Below are 20,844 nucleotides of genomic sequence, written 5' to 3' on the forward strand. Positions count from 1 at the left end.
GGAAAGCACTGGTGGCATCCATGTGGTGCTAATTCTGCAGGTGCACAGAATGCACAAGCTGTGAAGGCACAGCTTCCTTCACCTAGATTTAAAAGGATGCTGCAGACAGCCTAGGGGCCCAGGCAGAGACCTCCTGCAGGGATGGAGTCACAAAGAAAGTCCTCACTGGGGCAATGCCTAGTGGAGCCATGAGAGTGAGGCCGTTGCAGAAATCCTGGAACTGTCAGCCTGCAACACCAGCCTGAGATTGCTGCAGACAAGAGACTCTAATCTATGATGTGGGCTGAGCCTAGAAAAGCCATGGGAGTAGGCCTGCCTGAGGCTTTGGGTACCTAACCCCACCCCCGTGTACCCAGGAGACAGCACATGGAGTAAAAGATTATTCTGGAATCTTAAGATTTAACGGCTGCCCCCTTGGGTTTTGGACTTACTGGAGGCATGTTATTCCTTTCTTCTTGTTTATTTTTCCCTTTCACAATGGGAAGTTCTATCCTATCCCTGTCCCACCACCATATTACAGCTGGAGGGGAATTTGCTTCAGGATGAATCATGTCTTGAGTCTCACCCATATCTGATTCAGATAAGACTCTGGACTTTGGACTTATCAGTTGATGCCAGAACAAGTTAAGATTTTGGGGGCTATCAGGATGGAATCAATGTATTTTGCACATGAGAGGGCATAAATTTGGAGGAAAAGGGACAGAATGCTATGGTTTGAATGTGTCTCCTAAAGTTCCTATGTTAAAAACTTAATCCCCAATGCAACAGTGTTGAGAGGTTGGACCTCTAAGAAGTGATTATGTCGTGAGGGCTCTAGCTACATAAATGGATTAATGCCATTATTGCAGTATTGAGTTCCTTATAAAAGTACAAGTTTGGCCCCTTTCCTCTCTCTCACGTCTATGTGTTGTCTTCCACCATGTTATGACATAGCAAGAAGGCCCGTGAAAGATATCAGCACCTTGATCTTGAACTTTCCAACCTCCAGAACTGTGAGGAATAGATTTCTATTCATTTTACAATTATCCAGTCTCAGATATTCTGCTTTAACAGCACAAAACAGAGTAAGATACTCTCAAGTCTAACTTTTTTCCAACTTATTGTTCCAGGTAAAAAAAAAACTATTGATTTCTACTCTGTCCTAGACAGTAGCTCAAGCAGCTTTCATGATAAGGTATTGGATTGTCGCTTTAAAGACTAAAACTAGGAAAGTTGGTGATCGAAGTGGAACACTCCCTGCATAACAAGTTAAAGTGGAACACTTAATCATGGTGATATCAAAGAGATATTTGCACACCATATTCGTTGCAGGATTATTCAAACAGCCAAGAGGTAGAAGCAACTAAAATGTCCTTCAATGGATAAATGCATAAAGAAAATGTAGTATTATGCATACTGCATTTTCCTATTGTTCAGCGTATTAAAAAACGAAATTCTATCACATATTATAACATGTTGACTCTTGAGGACATTACATTAAGTGAACTAACCCATTCAAAAAAGAACAAAAATTGAATGATTCCACATATATGAGGTACTTAAGGTAGTCAAATTTAGAGATAGAAAGTAGAAAGGTGGTTGCCAGGGGTGTGGGGCAGGAGGAAGATGGGATACTATATAATGATTTAGAGTTTCAGTTTTGCAAGATGAAAAAGTTCTAGGGATCTGTTGTTCAATAATAGTATTGAGCTATAACTTAAAAATGGTTGAGACGGTAAGAAGGAGAAGAAGAAAGATTCTCTATGAGAGTTGTTAAGTTTACTCACTACTAGAAAGCCCTAGGAAAAATACTAACAAGGTCTGTTCTTCAGGGCTACTGATACTGTCAAAACAGGACAAAGCCTGTCCCTTCAGAAGGAGTGATGCCTCTCACTCTCAGAAATGGCCTTCACCAGCCAGTGCAGTGGCTCATGCCTGTAAATCCCAGCACTTTGGGAGGCCGAGGTGGGTGGATCACGAGGTCAAGACATCAAGACCAGCCTGGCCAACATGGTGAAACCCCGTCTCTACTAAAAATACAAAAATTAGCTGGGTATGGTGGCGCATGTCTGTAGCCCTTGCTACTCGGGAGGCTGAGGCAGGAGAATAGCTTGAACACGGGAGGCGGAGGTTGCAGTGAGCTGAGGTTACGCCACTGTGCTCCGGCCTGGGTGACAAAGTGAGACTCTGTCTCAAAAACAAACAAAAAAGAAATGGCATTCACCACTGGTGAATACCACTACTCCTTTACTTACATATTCTCTTTGTCCAGAAGATGTCCCATCTTCTCTTTCCAACCCATATATCTTTTGGCTCATGTCAAACACACTTCTTGATTCTGCTCAACTAGATGTAATCTCCCTGCTCTTCAACTTCCAGAGCACTCTGTCGACACCTCTTGTACCACCTGCCCATATAGTTATGTTGTTTCTCTATTATCCACATAACTAGATTATGGCGGTGAAGGTGATATTTACCATTGTAGACCAGCACACATGGTATCCTGCACAAAGAGGCTCTCTCAATGACTCTTGAACAGACTTTACTGCCTCCTTATCCCAGCCCCAGGAGCAATCAAACCACAGCCTCTAAGCTACTAGTGTTGGACACTGAAATGCTTGTTCCTAAAGCTTACCTAACTCAAAAAAGGGGGAGAGAGAGAGAATCCGACTTATCTCCAGATTTCTCCTCTCCTATCTACTGCAGTGCAAGAAGAAGGGGAAAAAGCTTCCCATTCCTGACCTCAGGTGATCCACCTGATCTGAAAGGTCCTGTACTTCCCATACCACCATGCCCCATTCTAGTCATTCTCTCCACAGGGGTTCCCAAGCACTGGCACTGGATGCAACCCTGAATGCACTTGTCAGCTTGTACGCTGCCTCATTATTCCTGAGAAGAATTCCTCATAATTTTGCTTAAGCTTGTTGTTCTAATGACTTTTTAATTATCTTCTCCCTTTCCACCTCCTTAGTTGCTAACTTGTCAATTTAAAGAGTTTAAAAGGGTGCAACTTTTGATGATGACAACCACTCCAGTTAAAATTCCATTAACTGCTTCACTCAGGAAACTTACTTAAACAATCCAAGTTAGAAGCACATGGAAGCTTCAAGCAGGTAGAAAAGCAAGACTCTAGGCATCCATCTGAGCAATCCATCCTTGAGATTTGGGCACTTTGTCTGATTTACTGCCCAATTTTTATTATATTATAAATAAGTCAGTTATTATACAGTTTTTTTTAAAAAGCTGTTTGTAATTTGACTATGAATCATTTTTATTTTCATTACAGAAACATTGGACTTTAAAGCAACAAGAATCACCTCTTCCAGCCCTATACTGTACCAAGCTGAGAAAGTTAAAGCGATGGGCGAGAGGGCCCTCGATCAGTTCACTGTATATTTTATTTCATTCATTCATTTAACACAAATTTACTACTTGTCAGGTGCTGGCCAAGACACTGAGGGTACACAGGTGAGTAAGACAGACTGCTGATCTCACGGAGCTTACATGGGAAAAGAGTGGCCAAGCAGAGGAAAGGACGAGTGCAAAGGACCCTGAGGCAGAAATGACCAAGGTGTTTCTGACACGAAAAGGAAATAATGGGACAGTAGCCAGTGGATTAGGGAGGGCGGAGGACCAGGGACTGGAGAGGGAGGAAGGATTCATGTCTCACAGATCTGAAGGCCCTGGCCAAGAGAATGTCCTCTATTCTAAGTGTGATAGGAAGTCATTAGAGAATTGAAGCCAGAAACCCTATATCTAATCAATAGTTTTAAAAACTGTTTTGGCTACATCATGAGCAATTAACACTGTCTCCAATCTGATTTCTCTCCTGTACCTCTGCTATAACATGGAGCACTGTCATCATAACTAAACTAAAGAAGCCATCATGGTGCTTCCAGCCTAGCTCATCCTCAGCAGGGAAAGGCCGGAAGTACACAGGTACCTAAGGCAAACGGTGGAGGAGGAGAAAGCTTTGCAGCCTGAGTTCACAGGTGAGGGTGCCCACAACCTCCCATGGTGCAAAGCACCATGCTAGGCTCTTAAGCCAACTAGTCTTAACCGAATTCCAAGAACTCTCTAGTAATACCCTTCAGATATGCTATGCTTCCATAGACAGCTGACTACAATCAGCCTTTTACTACAGGGGCATAAGGACAACTCATCTTCCTTTCCGTTCCAGAGGGGCCAGAGGAATCTACAGAAATTTTCTCTTCTAACTAGCCATTGAACTTATTCTACTCTCTATGCAGAACTATTAGAGGTGTAAAGAAAGGAAACCAGGGTTCCAAAAGGAAGGGTGGGGAGGCAGGCGGCCAGCAAATGTGGGGTGTAATTATGCAACTGTGCTAGATATTACCTTTTTGAATATTTCGTTTTAGCTTGTTACACAGATCCACACGGGGGTTATCGACATTCTCTTCTACCGATCCCGGGCTTTGCTCTGGAGAAGAGAGGGCTCTGCTGAGATCCAGTGGTATTTGACCAGTGTGTGGCGGTGGAGAGGCAGCAGGGCTCTGGGTGGTGGTGGTGGGGCTGCTGGAGGTCGTCAGGTCCAATGCTCCTATCTTTGAGTTCAAGGGAGAAGTCAAAGACAGCTTTCTGGCCCTCACTGGGGAAGATGTTCTGGACACAGCCAGTGGTGGTGGGGAAGAGAATTTGCGACACAGACGTGGGGATTTTCCATCCACCAAATGTTCACCTCTGTTGTTCTGACTGGTAGCAAAAAACAATTCCAATGACCTAAAAATAAGAGCAAAAGTGACTAAGAGATTGTAGCCAAGTGAAATAATTTCCCAGATGTCATTCAAGAACATGTTCCCTTCATTTACAGGCCACAATCTCACTGAACTTCTATTGCTGGACTTTCCCTAATCTAAATGCTACATGTATACCCTTCACCTGCCAAAGAAGCACAGACACTTATTAGGCATCGTCTAATCCTTTACTACTAAATTGTGATCCAAACACCAGCATCGGGATCTCTGGGGAACTTGTTAGACATTCAGATCTCAGGCTCCACTCCAGACCTACTGAATCAGAGCCGGAAATTTAACAAGATACTCTCCCCCTACCACACGCAAGCTGATTCTTACGCATACTAAAATTTTAAAATCATAATTGTCAAAAAAAAAAAAAAAAGAAAAAAGAAAGAAAGAAAAAAAGAAAAGCCAAAAGCAATAGAGTTTATTTTCAAGTAATCACAGAGCAAGCAAAGGCCAATTGGAGACTTCTGGTTTTCAACTTGGTCCCTAGGAAACTCTCTGTGACCTTTACATACGGCCTCCTGCTGGAGGGCATGGTAGGTTAAAAAGCAAGCTAGTATACCCTAGGAGCTGCTTTGCAGAGCTGGCCTGCTCGTCTGCATGGTGATTCTGAAACAGAGGGCCATATGCTAATAGCAGGCAAGTCTCTAGTGACAGGCGTACCTGACGGGGATGGAGGTGAAAGGCCTCTTGTATATGTCGGAGAGTTTCCCCAGCACCACAGCGGCAGTAGTGAAAATACGATAGGTGTGCAGAAAAGTGTTGAGGAAATCGATACTAAGAAACCGCAAGTCTGTCAGTCGTTCCAAGAGGCGCTCCACGCTGGCATAACGGATCTGGGGCACCTTGCAGGAGTTGAGCGTTTTACTGAAGCAGATGTCAGTGTCATCTTTATGAAGACGGGCATCAGACCTACATGCAAAGCAGGAACATGATGGTAAAACCAGGCTGCCCCCTCGGCCACTGAGTATTTCAGTATTTGTAATCCCACACTCAGGAGTGGGCTTCTCACTGCATTTGATAGGGGGAAGATAATTGCACAGTTGTCCCCCAGTATCCTCGGGGCATTGGTGGCTTGACCCCCACCGCATTAAAGTCCGCAGATGCTCAAGTCCCAGATATGAAATGATATCGTATTGCTACATAACCTATGTACATCCTCCTGTATACTTTAAATCATCTCTAGATTATAATACTTAAAACAATGTGAATATTATGTAAATCATTATCCTGTATTTTAAAATTTATATTTTTTTATTGTGGTATAGCTATCTTTTTATTTTCTTTCTTCCAAATATTTTGGATGTGTAAGTAACTTTGGCAGATAGAGGGCTGATTGTGTATGTCTATATGATAGATAGACATACTATAATTTAGGAAAGCCAGAATTTAGGATGGAGGTGGTAAATAATAATTTGTCTCACACTGTGGATTCCTTCTAATTCAGTCATGCTTTTATAGGAAGATGAAGCCAAAGGTCCTCTTTAGGAGTGGGGGGAAGCACTGCTTATGCCCTTAAAGCAAAATATCCAAAGTGTTCATAAAGCATAGTGGGTGTCACCTTCCACAACAGGGGAGGAAAAGATGCAGATATCACTGCTATATCCGTGGTTCTTTTATTCCTCAACTCTAATTCTGTATGTTTGTGCTTTCCTCCTTTGTTCTTGATTAAATAAGGTTAGGTATTTTGCTGTCTAGAATCAGCTCTTTCATTTATCCCTTCTACTGTTTTTTATACTGAATTAATGTCTATTTTTATTTCCTTCCTGCACTTTCCTACAGTTTAGTCTCTCATTCGTTTTCTAATGTCATGATTTGAGTTCCTAATTCATTTATTTAATTCTTCCTGGCTTATTAATGCCTTTTAAGGCTATCCATTTTCTGAATACCGTCTAATCCATAAAGTTGCAAGTGTGACTTGTTATGTTTTTATTGTGTTTTCAAAATTCTGTGGTAAATGCCTTCATTTTTTTTAAATAAAAGGAATGGGTGAAATATATTCCCCTGAATAGCACCTACCCCCACCACCCTGCAATTCACTGCTTTTGTCATTCTGTAAAACTTCCCATCTGGTTGCTCCCAAGCCCTCGCCTTCAGACCATTGCACTGGCAGCCTCTCCAAGGGGACAGGGAAGACCACCAGTAGCCTTCACTTCCCTTTCTGAGATCCCTTGTTCACCCTCATTGCAGCATCTCAGAACAGGCGATGAATGAAGTCCTGAATTTCACCAGTTGATTAAAGAATATGCTACAGGGCCAGTGACTTTTAGTGAGCCAACTGCTTGCTAAGAATCGGCTGGCTAAGAATCAGTTGTGAGTGCCCTTAATTAGCCCTTTCAGCGCTTCGAGGGATTTGAAATTATATATTTATTTTCTTTCGGATAAAAAGGTATCAATAGCTTTCTTAACTTGCTCTTAGAAACACCCCAGCCCAATGTATGCTCAGTGCAGGTTGAAGTACTTCATCTGCAGGCCTGAAACAGCATGTTAAATGAGCAGCGTGCCCCTGCCAAGGAACTGACTGGGGTAGCCTGTTAGCTTGAGTTACAAATCTTGAAATGCCCGAGTGCATCTTTTGAGGTTCTTGAAAATAACAAGGCTCTTTCTTCCACTCCCTATGTGTCCCTCAACCAACTTTATTTTTCTGGTTCTTAATTTGCTCATTCATAAAAAGATCTGAGAAAAATTTTATGAATCCATCAGTCTGTCCAGAAGATGGCTGAACTAGATAACTGCTTGTTATCCCATCATTGTCCACCACAAAAATCTCTATTTTCTAAGAAAGTTGAGATCAAATATTATTAAAAGAAAGAAATACCCTATAAAGGGATATTTTCACCTAATAAGCGTCATGATTTTCACATTCTATTCATAGTTTTGAGCTTTGCATCTTTTGGCTATAATTAGCTTATTTGAAACACTAGGACAAAAAATGTGTTGCAGCCAGCATGAAATTAAAATAAAACTGACTAATTATACTACTTTCCTTCAAAATTGCGATTACAGTTTCATTTTAAGGAAAGAAATTAAATATTATGAAATTATTTCATTTTCTTTTATTACGCTGAGTAGAATCTTACTTTATTTCCTAAGGGACTCTCAAGAAAAATATAATACATTACTGAAGTCTCCTACGATAACAGCAACTCCTTTTTGGTAAACACTTAAAAAGCAATCTTGAGAGATTAAACCCAAATCATCTATTACAATTGGTAAGTTTTAAAGGAAATGAGTGTTTACAAAGTTACGCCCTGTCAGTAACATGACACAGTTGTAACAGGATATATATATTTTTTTAATTTTAACTCTGAGAAATGTTAGGAATTTTCTTCATGGTTTATAGATAGGGAAATAGATACATAGGGAAGAATACAAACTTCAAGGTAGAAAAGAGCCATCAGAAGGAAGAGAGACTGCAAAATCTCTTTCCTCTGAATGAGGATAATCAGGCCCAACAAGACTGGGAAAAATAGAAGTATATATATTAAAAAAACTTCACTCTGCCGTGGGAATAAATCTAGTGTCTTATAGATATGTTGGATTTAATAGAAAATCTTTACAGTCCAAGATACAGGTTTCTGCCCTAACAGGAGAACAATTCCAATTCATTAAGTGTCACCTCTGAGCACCTGAAGGCAGAAAAGTCCTGGTCGGTAAGTGGTTAGACAAATGAGATTGGACATGGACACTGCCATGGCTGGGGACAGAAGATGCATCTGGGTGCCAGCAACAACTGATCAGGCCCAAAACTAAAGTCTCCATTAGTATTAATTTTTAATGTCAACAAAATGTATGTGTAGTGGGCATATAGCTGCCCTAGGGTTTAGTGGCTTTGAACTTGTCTACACTGTCTTACACATTTCAATTACAAAGCAGGTGGGCTTTCACGGTTGTCTAACCTCCAAGAAAGTGCTTTCAAAAATAATAAAAATCATATATATCATTTTGGGAAATACTAAAATTATGTGATAGGAAATTAATAAGAAAACTCTAACCCAATGATGTAAATTCAAAAATTAAGTCATAGTTTTGACTTTTTGATTGAATATTCTATATTTATTCTGATTCTTAACATCATAACATTTAAACTAACCTGGTTTCAAACAGTATACTAAATTTAAAACCTAGAAAATTGAATGCAAAATAAATTTTGCCCTAGAATTTAAAAATGGCTCTACCCAAAGTATTTTTAAATTTGACTAGTAATGTAAAACACTATCATCCTTTTGTCATTTATATTTTTCTGTAGCACTGATGGTACTAGTATTATGTACTCTGCTTTCATGTGATATAATAATTAGTAAGTTTTAAAATGGGTACCATCAGGATGATGCTAACTGTAATTAATGTCTATCAGAATAGGAAAGTCTTCCTCCTAAAGTTAATGTTATTTATAGCCTCAGCAAAAACAGTTCAGACTTCAAAATATCCACATAAAAAGGCAGGAAAGACACACTTTTTTTCAGTTTCAAGTAACTTCCTTTTTAAACATAGAACTGCTTTTAAAAATACATTTTACTCTGAGAATTTGGAATGCAAATAACCAAGAAAATGAGAATAATGAAAACTGTGGTTAGCTTCAAAATACTCCCAAGACAATTTCAAAACAGAAAAGTATACGCAGACAAAAGCATTAATACAGACAGCTCTAGCACACAGTTACTGATAACTTTTCATTTTAAACTAGAGCTTCCCCAGTGGAAAATCATAAGATTTACTTTGTTAAAAACAGCTGGAGCAGGACGGCAGCCCTAGGCAAATAGCCTCTAGGGCAAAGTATAAACAGGCAGTGGGTAGACAGCAAAGCCACTTGATTCATGTTATCTAAATCTATCTGAATGGCCAAATCAGGGTATTATGACTCATACCCAATGGGAGGATTCATACCCAGTGGGGCAGCTGCACCTTTGTCTACCCTCTGACCTTGGCACATCCGGGTGTCACTATTTACTTTTTATTTTGAACTTGAACATCTTAGGATTTTGTCCTGAACGAAGACATATGTAACAGTATAAAAAATAATTTTTCTATGCTATGAGTTAATAAACCATGCATCTGAAAAGCCACTTTGATAGTCTTATTTATAACAGAATCATACGAATCACCGCATTCCTGTCAAGAAACATATTCTCAATAAGAAGCAGAATCCTATTGAAGCAGTATTTTATTCAAGGTTCTACATGCTCTACCAATTTAATCTTGATTAAAATGTAAAGGAAAGGATTCTCACACTTACTTAATCATATGTGGCACAGTGACTTTGGAATTCTCTTCAAATACTATAGTCATTAAACCATTACATCGTATATTGTCCACACACTGTAAAACAAAATGTTGACAATTACAACCAACAGGAAAGCCTAGGCAGATCACATATTCCCACAATTGTTTATAGCCAAAAGAATCAACTTAATTTCTCTCTCCCTCTTTCTTACACACACACACACACACACACACACACACACACGTGCAGAGCAAGTAAATACTACACACTGATTAAGATTCAGTATTCAGATACCAAAACTGTACCAACTAAGTGTCTGACAAATACCTGAAGAGAGATACAACAGCTGTATTCTCCCTGGATGTATTTCCCAAGAATTCTGATCACAATGTCACTTCGTCACAATTATTTGGCAACCCCAACACTACTTGAGAGGTGACTGGGACCTGACCATGATCGCTCTTGCTATATTCATTTTCTGCAACCAGGGGGTGGTATGGAGTAGTCAGATTAAAACAGTGGCTTCCTCAGATGGAGTTCCCATCTGTCTCTAGTAAGCTGTGCCTCTGCTTCTCAGGTATTCTTTGCCAATAAATTCCCACATTTTACCAGTACCTCTGGCAGCCCCTGTTGATACTATGTTATTTGGAGAAGGGACAGTGTGTAATTTCTCCTGTCTCTGGCATGCTTAAAGCTTTGTATCATCTTTTTCTCTTTTCCAAGAGGAGAGTTCAGGAAGCTCTGCTAATTTTCTCTGCCTTCATTATTTAACCTGTACCTTATCAATTTAAATTTTCCCTCCGCAATTATTTTGGGTTAAAGAAAAATTTATTTTGAATTATACATATTCCCTTTGAACAAAATAGGAAAATGAAAAAATATAATCAATTTTTAAAATAAAAATTTGCTTCTAGTCACTATGATATTATCTAGTGCTTTGTGGCTATCATTAAATAGGGCAATGAAGCTGATCACAATGTGACCTCACATAGGTCCTGAACTCAGGGTATACCCTCAACACCAATGTTCTAAAAAAAGGGTGAATGTGCATATAAAAAACTCTAGATCACTGGAATTCTGACAATTCAGTCTACTTAGTAGATCAGCCATTTTTATATTTGTTTTTCCTTAAAACTTTGTTTTCCTCACATCTTATGCCATTATTTCAACTACAAAGTATAAAGGATGCCATTTGTGGCAAGAAAGTCGAATTTTTATTTATTTATTTATTTATTTATTTTTTATTTTTTATTTTTTTGAGACGGAGTTTCACTCTTCTTGTTGCCCAGGCTGGAGTGCAATGGCACGATCTCGGCTCACCACAACCTTTGCCTCTCAGGTTCAGGCAATTTTCCTGCCTCAACCTCCTGAGTAGCTAGGATTACAGGCATGTGCCACCACCTATGGCTAATTTTGTATTTTTAGTAGAGACAAGGTTTCTCCATGCTGGTCAGGCTGGTCTCGAACTCCCGACCTCAGTTGATCTGCCCACCTCAGCCTCCCAAAGTGCTGGGATTACAGACGTAAGCCACCATGCCCGGCCAAAAGTAGAATATTTTTAAGTTCCCTTTCAATATATTTCTTTAAGCTACAGCATCTAGAAGTAATTTGGAGTTATATTTTCATATAAAAAATTATCATCTACCTATATATTTGGTTATTTTTGTTTAAATGTGAATTTATGCTCCATCTTATCCCCCAAGCGGATTACAAAAATACCAATAATAAGACAAAGTAAAGATAAGTGAGAAAATCAGAGAGAATTTTGATAAAAGGATGAAAAACAATAAGACAAAGCTGGAAATGAAGCCACTGCACATACTTGACGCTGAAGAGTACTTGCTGTAAGTTGGCCTCAAAATTAGCAGGACTACGGAGTAGTCAACTCAAAGAAGGACTAACTAGTGTTAGCTACAAAATTCACAGTTTAGCAGAAGATCAATTAATTCTAGTCTAGGACCAGAAAGGATGATTATCTTATGTGTTCTCATCAAGAGAAATATTAAATAATGTATGGAACAATGTCCTCAATAATATCTTGTTATTATTATTATTATTATTATTTTAAATTTTATATTTAATATTGTATTTTTATTTATAAATAAATTAATTTATAACATTGCCAGATCAAAATAATTGTGAACTTTGCAGTTTGAACACAATATGATTATTCCCAAATACAAACTTCAGACAAATACCAATTTTTGCATTCTAGGTACTGGATGTCTTCATATACAGGTAAACCTCAATATTAATATCTTAATTGTAAGATCACTTTCTCATAAACAGTGGCCTCTCCAGTGGTTAAAAAGAGTTTCAGTTCTAAAAATCTATCTTTCTTGTTCTTAAATGGATTCACAGACACAGACATACACACATGCCACAGTTTTGGCTTATTTTTCTGATAACATAATGCTTTATATAGCTTTTTCATTGGACTTATTTAAAAATAATTGTAAATTAATTGAAATAATACTAAGGCGTCAAATGACAACTTGTGTTTTTAATACCTAAATAGCTTAACAGTGGACTTCTTTGAGAACCATCCCGAGATTCTGAGAAAATGCTATCTACTATATCACATGGCAGAGGAAGTTATCTCTTTTGCTAGTCAGTCTTCTTTATATATACAACTGTATTTGATCATGCAGGAATTTTTTGATAATGGAGGGACACTAATAGAAAACATATCCAAAAAGGAAGGGGAAAACCTGATGGACTTTATTGCGACTGACAATTGGTTTCATTGAATACCTTCCAGGCAATCCAGCCAATCTAACACTTTGAACAGGCAAGTACAAGGTTCCATAAGGACAGCCTAGATACTGACAAAATAGAAATAACCATGAGGAAATATACATGGTTGATTTTAGAGTAAACTGTGACAGAAAGTCAGCAATTCAAATTTGTCAAGATTAGTTTTTTTCAATCAAGATCTGTGATTGATTTAGATATCACAGAAAAGTCAGGCCTGACCTCATTCTTCTATAATAACTGAGATTCTGTACCCGTTGAATAGAAATTATTTTCCTGCTGTGGCAAATACGAGACAATTTTCTTCTTGTCTTTTGATTTCCTTATGCTGCTGGCTCCAAATATAGAGAATAATTGGTAACTTTTATAGATAGCAGCAATGTGTGACTTTGTGTTTTATGGTTTGTTCTCTTTTTTTTTTTTTTTTTTTTTTTTTTGTTTTGTTTTGTTTTGTTTTGTTCTGTTTTGTTTTTTATTTATTTTATTTTATTGCATTTTAGGTTTCGGGGTACATGTGATGAACATGCAAGATTGTTGCATAGGTACACACATGGCAGTGTGGTTTGCTGCCTTCCGTCCCCTCACCTGTATCTGTCATTTCTCCCCATGCTATCTCTTCCCACTTCCCCACCCCCCACCCCTCCCCCATTTCCCCCCAACGGACCCCAGCGTGTAGTGCTCCCCTCCCTGTGTCCATGTGTTCTCATTGTTCAACACCCGCCTATGAGCGAGAATATACGGTGTTTGATTTTCTGCTCTTGTGTCAGTTTGCTGAGAATGATGGTTTCCAGGTTCATCCATGTCCCTACAAAGGACGTGAACTCATCCTTTTTGATGGCTGCGTAATATTCCATGGTGTATATGTACCACATTTTCCCTATCCAGTCTATCATCGTTGGGCAGTTGGGTTGGTTCCAGGTCTTTGCTATTGTAAACAGTGCTGCAATGAACATTCGTGTGCACGTGTCCTTGTAGTAGAATGATTTATAATCCTTTGGATATATACCCAGTAATGGGATTGCTGGGTCAAATGGGATTTCTATTTTTAGGTCCTTGAGGAATCGCCACACTGTCTTCCACAATGGTTGAACTAATTTACATTCCCACCAACAGTGTAGAAGTGTTCCTATTTCTCCACATCCTCTCCAGCATCTGTTGTTTCCCGATTTTTTAATGATCGCCATTCTAACTGGTGTGAGATGGTATCTCAATGTGGTTTTGATTTGCATTTCTCTGATGACCAGTGATGATGAGCATTTTTTCATATGTTTGTTGGCCTCCTGTATGTCTTCTTTTGTAAAGTACCTGTTCATGTCCTTTGCCCATTTTTGAATGGGCTTGTTTGTTTTTTTCTTGTAGATCCGCTTTAGTTCTTTGTAAATTCTGGATATCAGCCCCTTGTCAGATGGGTAGGCTGCAAAAATTTTTTCCCATTCTGTTGGTTGCCGATTCACTCTACTGACTATTTCTTTTGCCGTGCAGAAGCTGTGGAGTTTTATTAGGTCCCATTTGTCTATTTTGGCTTTTGTTGCCATTGCTTTTGGCGTTTTGGTCATGAAGTCCTTGCCTACACCTATGTCCTGAATGGTTTTGCCTAGATTTTCCTCTAAGGTTTTTATGGTGTTAGGTCTGATGTTTAAGTCTTTAATCCATCTGGAGTTAATTTTGGTGTAAGGTGTCAGGAAGGGGTCCTGTTTCTGCTTTCTGCACATGGCTAGCCAGTTTTCCCAACACCATTTATTAAACAGGGAGTCCTTTCCCCATTGCTTGTTTTTGTCAGGTTTGTCGAAGATAAGATGGTTGTGGGTATGTTGTTTTTCCTGTGAGGCCTCTGTTCTGTTCCATTGGTCTATATCTCTGTTTCGGTACCAGTACCATGCTGTTTTGATTACTGTAGCCTTGTAGTATAGTTTGAAGTCCGGTAGTGTGATGCCTCCTGCTTTGTTCTTTTTGCTTAGAGTTGACTTGGCTATGCGGGCTCTCTTTTGGTTCCATATGAAGTTTAAGGTGTTTTTTTCCAGTTCTGTGAAGAAGGTCATTGGTAGCTTGATGGGAATAGCATTGAATCTGTAAATTACTTTGGGCAGTATGGCCATTTTCACAATGTTGATTCTTCCTAACCATGAACATGGAATGTTTCTCCATCTGTTTGTATCCTCTCTTATTTCATTGAGCAATGGCTTGTAGTTCTCCTTGAAGAGGTCCTTTACGTTCCTTGTTAGTTGTATTCCTAGGTACTTTATTCTCTTTGTAGCAATTGTGAATGGCAGTTCGTTCTTGATTTGGCTCTCTTGAAGTCTATTACTGGTGTACAGGAATGCTTGTGATTTTTGCACGTTGATTTTGTATCCTGAGACTTTGCTGAAGTTGTTTATCAGTTTCAGGAGATTTTGGGCTGAGATGATGGGGTCTTCCAGATATACAATCATGTCATCTGCAAATAGAGACAATTTGATTTCCTCCTTTCCAATTTGAATACCCTTTATTTCTTTTTCTTGCCTGATTGCTCTGGCTAGAACTTCCAGTACTATATTGAATAGGAGTGGTGAGAGAGGGCATCCTTGTCTAGTGCCGGATTTCAAAGGGAATGCTTCCAGTTTTTGCCCATTCAGTATGATACTGGCTGTTGGTTTGTCGTAAATAGCTTTTATTGTTTTGAGATACGTTCCATCAATACCTAGTTTATTGAGGGTTTTTAGCATAAAGGGTTGTTGAATTTTGTCAAAAGCCTTCTCTGCGTCAATTGAGATAATCATGTGGTTTTTGTCTTTGGTTCTGTTTATGTGGTGGATTATGTTTATGGACTTGCGTATGTTGAACCAGCCTTGCATCCCCGGGATGAATCCTACTTGATCATGGTGGATGAGCTTTTTGATATGCTGTTGCAATCGGTTTGCCAGTATTTTATTGAAGATTTTTGCATCTATGTTCATCATGGATATTGGCCTGAAATTTTCTTTTCTTGTTGAGTCTCTGCCGGGTTTTGGTATCAGGATGATGTTTGTCTCGTAAAATGATTTGGGAAGGATTCCCTCTTTTTGGATTGTCTGGAATAGTTTCAGAAGGAATGGTATCAGCTCCTCTTTGTATGTCTGGTAGAATTCCGCTGTGAACCCATCTGGACCTGGGCTTTTTTTGGGTGGTAGGCTCTTTATTGCTGCCTCGACTTCAGACCATGTTATTGGTCTATTCAGGGTTTCGGCTTCTTCCAGGTTTAGCCTTGGGAGGGTGCAGGTGTCCAGGAATTTATCCATTTCTTCCTGGTTTACTAATTTATGTGCATAGAGTTGTTTGTAATAATCTCTGATGATGGTTTGGATTTCTGTGGAATCTGTGGTGATATCCCCTTTATCGTTTTTTATTGCATCAATTTGGTTATTCTCTCTTTTCTTTTTTATTAATCTGGCTAGTGGTCTGTCTATTTTGTTGATCTTTTCAAAAAACCAGCTCCTGGATTTATTGATTTTTTGAAGAGTTTTTTGTGTCTCTATTTCCTTCAGTTCTGCTCTGATCTTAGATATTTCCTGTCTTCTGCTAGGTTTTGAGTTTTTTTGATCTTGCTCCTCTAGCTCTTTCAATTTTGATGATAGGGTGTCAATTTTAGATCTCTCCTTTCTTCTCATGTGGGCACTCATTGCTATATATTTTCCTCTAGAGACTGCTTTAAATGTGTCCCAGAGATTCTGGTATGTTGTGTCTTCGTTCTCATTGGTTTCGAAGAACATCTTTATTTCTGCCTTCATTTCATTGTTTAGCCAGTCAACATTCAAGAGCAAGTTGTTCAGTTTCCATGAAGCTGTGTGATTCTGAGTTAGTTTCTGCATTCTGAGTTCTAACTCAATTGCACTGTGGTCTGAGAGACTGTTTGTTATGATTTCTGTTCTTTTGCATTTGCTGAGGAGTGATTTACTGCCAATTATGTGGTCAATTTTAGAGTAGGTGTGATGTGGTGCTGAGAAGAATGTATATTCTGTGGATTTGGGGTGGAGAGTTCTGTAAATGTCTATTAGGTTTGCTTGTTCCAGGTCTGAGTTCAGGTCCTGGATATCCTTGTTGATTTTCTGTCTGGATGATCTGTCTAATATTGACAGTGGGGTGTTAAAGTCTCCCACTATTATTGTGTGGGAGTCTAAGTCTCTTTGTAGGTCATTGAGAACTTGCCTTATGTATCTGGGTGCTCCTGTATTGGGTGCGTATATATTTAGGATCGTTAGCTCTTCTTGTTGGAGTGATCCTTTTACCATTATGTAATGTCCTTCTTTGTCTCTTTTGATCTTTGTTGCTTTAAAGTCTATTTTATCAGAGATGAGAGTTGCAACTCCTGCCTTTTTTTGCTCTCCATTTGCTTGGTAGATCTTCCTCCATCCCTTTATTTTGAGCCTTTGTGTATCCTTGCATGTAAGATGGGTTTCCTGGATACAGCACACTGATGGGTTTTGGCTTTTTATCCAGTTTGCCAGTCTGTGTCTTTTGATTGGGGCATTTAGTCCATTGACATTTAGGAATAGTATTGTTATGTGTGATTTTGATACTGTCATTTTGATGCTACCTGGCTGTTTTGTTGGTTAGTTGATGCAGATTCTTGATTGTGTCGATGCTCTTTTACCATTTGGTGTGTTTTTGGAGTGCCTGGTACTGGTTGTTCCTTTATAAGTGTAGAGCCTCTTTCAGGAGTTCTTGTAGAGCAGGTTTGGTGGTGATGAAATCTCTGAGCGCTTGCTTGTTCACAAAGGATTTTATTTTTCCTTCGCTTATGAAGCTTAGTTTGGCTGGATAGGAGATTCTGGGTTGAAAGTTCTTTTCTTTAAGGATGTTGAATATTGGCCCCCAATCTCTTCTGGCTTGTACGGTTTCTGCTGAGAGATCTGCTGTGAGTCTAATGGGCTTCTCTTTGTGGGTAACCCGACCTTTCTCTCTGGCTGCCCTTAGCATTTTCTCTTTCATTTCAACCTTGGTGAATCTGACGATTATGTGCCTTGGGGTTGCTCTTCTTGCGGAATATCTTTGTGGTGTTCTCTGTATTTCCTGGATTTGAATATTGGTCTGCCTTGCTAGGTTGGGGAAGTTTTCCCGGATAATATCCTGAAGAGTATTTTCCAGCTTGGATTCATTCTCTTCACACATTCAGGTACTCCTATCAGACGTAGATTAGGTTTTTTCACATAGTCCCACATTTCTTGAAGATTTTGATCATTCCTTTTTGCGCTTTTTTTCTCTGTTCTTGCCTTCTCTTTTTATTTCATTGAGTTGATCTTCGACCTCTGATATCCTTTCTTCTGCTTGGTCAATTCGGCTGTTGAAGCTTGTGCATGCTTCACGAAGTTCTCGCGTTGCGTTTTTCAGCTCCATCAATTCACTTATACTCCTCTCTATGCTGTCCATTCTCGTCAGCAGTTCGTCCAATCTTTTTTCAAGGTTCCTATTTTCTTTGCGTGCGGTTAGAACATGTTCTTTTAGCTCGCTGTAGTTTCTAACTACCCACCTTCTGAAGTCTGATTCTGTCATTTCATCACTCTCCTTCTCCATCCAGTCTGGTTCCCTTGCTGGTGAGGAGTTGTGATCCCTTTTAGGAGGAGAGGTGTTCTGGTTTCGGGAGTTTTCATCCTTTTTACGCTGGTTTCTTCCCATTTTTGTGGGTTTATCCACCTGTTGTCTGTCTCTGTCCCAGGGAGTTGGAGCTTTATGAGTTTCCGTTGCACTACTGCCTTTTTTTGATTTTTCTTTCAGGTCTGACCCGCCCAGCTAGCAGCACGCCTAGCCACTGCCTGCCCGCAGGGGCTTTGCTGAGCTGCTGTGGGCTCCGCCCAGCTGCCCTGAGCTCTTCCCTGTAGTCCTTTTTATATGGGCGTAGTTAGAACTGTCTTGGCAATGGTGGCCCCGCCTCTGTTATGGCGGACTCTCTCTGTTGTGGGAGGTTGCCTCGGCAACGGCAGCCTGCCTCCGTAGCGGTGGAGAGTCTCAGTAATGGCGGAAGTCCCTCCCCCACCGAGCCGGCCGTCCAGGTTCAGCTGTGCTTGGTTTGAAGGGCTCAACCCAGAGGGTTTCCAATTACTGTTTTTGTTTTCGTTGTTGTTGGGGGTGGAGGGGTGGGACCAACCGAGCCTGATCACCTGGCTCCCTGACTCAGAGTCTTTTCTTTTAAGTTGAACGACCCCGCGTTCCGGTCGCTTGTTGAAAAGGCGCCAGGATCTCCCGTGCTGCGACTCACGGAGTCGGCTCGGACTGCGGCGCCGGCTCCTGGTGGATTTTCTGCCTAGGAATCTCCTGGCCTGACTCGCTATTTCAGATGAATGGGCAACTCTGCCGTCTCAGGGCTCTGCTCGCCAGCTAAGAGGGCTCCCAGACCAGTGGCTTTTGTATGGAGAACCGCAGCAACAGGGAGTGGTCACAGCAGCCGCGCGGGCGGAATCAGCCCCACAGGGGCCAAAACAGCCACACCGGCTGGGACTGCGACACTGGCGACCCCTCTGCCTGGGTATCTCCTGGTCTGTGGGCAATAACAGTTCGTCTGTAAATGCGGCGTTCACTCACCCTCTGCACTTTCACTGGGAGCTGAAGTCCTGAGCTGTTCTTAGGCGGCCATCTTCCCAGCATTCCCCTTATTATTATTTTTTTAGAGACAGAGTCTCACTCTGTTGCCTAGGCTGGAATGCAGTGGCACAATCATAGTTCACTGTAACCTCAAACTCCTAAGATCAAGTGATCCTCCTGCTTCAGCCTCCTGAGTAGCTGGGACTGCAGGTGCATGCTACTACCCTGAGATTTTTTTTTCTTTTTCTTTTCCTTTTTTTTTTTTTTTTTTGTAGAGACAGGGTCTTGCTATGTTACCCAGGCTGGCCTTGAATTCCTGGGCTCAAGCAATCCTCCCACCTTTGCTCCCCAAAATTCTGGGATTACAGGTGTGAGCCACTGCATCTGGCTAATAATATCTCTAAATAACTATAAGTTTTGGCAACCTCTTTCGTATAAACAGTTGAAAAGTACAATTCCAAACATACAACCCTGTGGTGGACCCCTAAGAATGTGACCCAGAGGCCCACCCTTCTTCTGCTGGTCTGGTTGCAAGCACAGGTTTCACCCTCTCTAGAAAAGACCACGAGCTGCTCTTCTTCAGACGGAATAAATGCTGCTTTTCTCATCCTAGTTTATTAAGTCTTGAGCACTAGGAAGTTGAAAACAGTATTCTCCCACAAATCCTGAGACTGTGGTATCCTGTGTGTCCAGTTATGTAGAGTCAGTGGTTCAGCCAGTGAGCCAAGCTGCCAGTAAGTGGGATACCCTCCTGTGCCCGAAGAAAGCCCACACTACCTCTCCATGGGAAAGCTCTGTCAGGCCAATGAAAATACACATCAAGGGCCCTGTTTCAAAGTGGGACCATACATGGAAGAATGAGGAGACAGGGCTGGCTGGCATGCGTTCATGATGGAGAAGAAAGTAAGAGACAGGACAGAGAAATCAGTTGGAGGCAGGCTATGGAGGAGGGAGTCTTGAATTTTAATTTTATCCTATAGGCAGATGGGAAGCCACTGAGGGTTTCTAAGCAGCTCACTTAGGCTAAAAGATCTAAACTGGCCTCCTGGTGGGTATTCAGTCAATGGTAAAGAGGGAAGAATGAATGGAGACCCAAGGGATGATCAGAATAATATTGAGTCAGCAAATGAAATGATTCATACTTCCCCTGAGACAGACTGTGGGAATGAAGAGGAAAGGGTGGACATAAACATTTTGAAGAAAGGAATAATAAAAATGGATGGATTACTGAATAAAACCAAGAGAAGGAAACAAGGGAAAATCAAAGATGGCCATAGTTATAAGGTAATTTTTAAAATTTTTGATGCAAATATATTTAAAAGCAATAAAGCATTGCCAAATGCCTTTCGAATCACCCGGAGTTTAACCAAAGTTAAACAGTCTGTCTTGAATTCTCAAGAGCACCAAGAAGATGCATGGACTCCATGGCATTGGGATTTTACTAAGTGGCTATCTCACGTCTGCATTTATCAAGTACTTACATGTGAGGACACTGGGCTAAGCACTAGGAAATGAGGATAAAGAGAATAAAAATAATATACGAAAGAGTTTTGAAGATGAATAAGGCAAACCACTTCGAATTCACTTTCCTAA

General features: G+C 40.3%; 1 protein-coding gene across 3 annotated transcripts in view; it reads right to left on the bottom strand.

The window, feature by feature from the left end:
- The window catches only part of RASGRF2 (Ras protein specific guanine nucleotide releasing factor 2), a 374,367-nt gene that overhangs the window by 114,286 nt on the left and 239,237 nt on the right, over positions 1-20,844 (bottom strand). For all 3 annotated transcript variants that reach the window (XM_074384260.1, XM_003920945.4, XM_039474667.2), the window contains 3 exons: positions 9,979-10,061; positions 5,406-5,654; positions 4,337-4,719 (listed from right to left, as the gene is read on the bottom strand). In XM_074384260.1, the coding sequence (XP_074240361.1) occupies positions 4,337-4,719; positions 5,406-5,654; positions 9,979-10,061 (715 nt within the window). The remainder of the gene's footprint in view (positions 1-4,336; positions 4,720-5,405; positions 5,655-9,978; positions 10,062-20,844) is intronic.

The sequence above is a fragment of the Saimiri boliviensis genome, chromosome 1 (assembly GCF_048565385.1).
Source record: "Saimiri boliviensis isolate mSaiBol1 chromosome 1, mSaiBol1.pri, whole genome shotgun sequence".
Lineage (NCBI taxonomy): Eukaryota > Metazoa > Chordata > Mammalia > Primates > Cebidae > Saimiri > Saimiri boliviensis.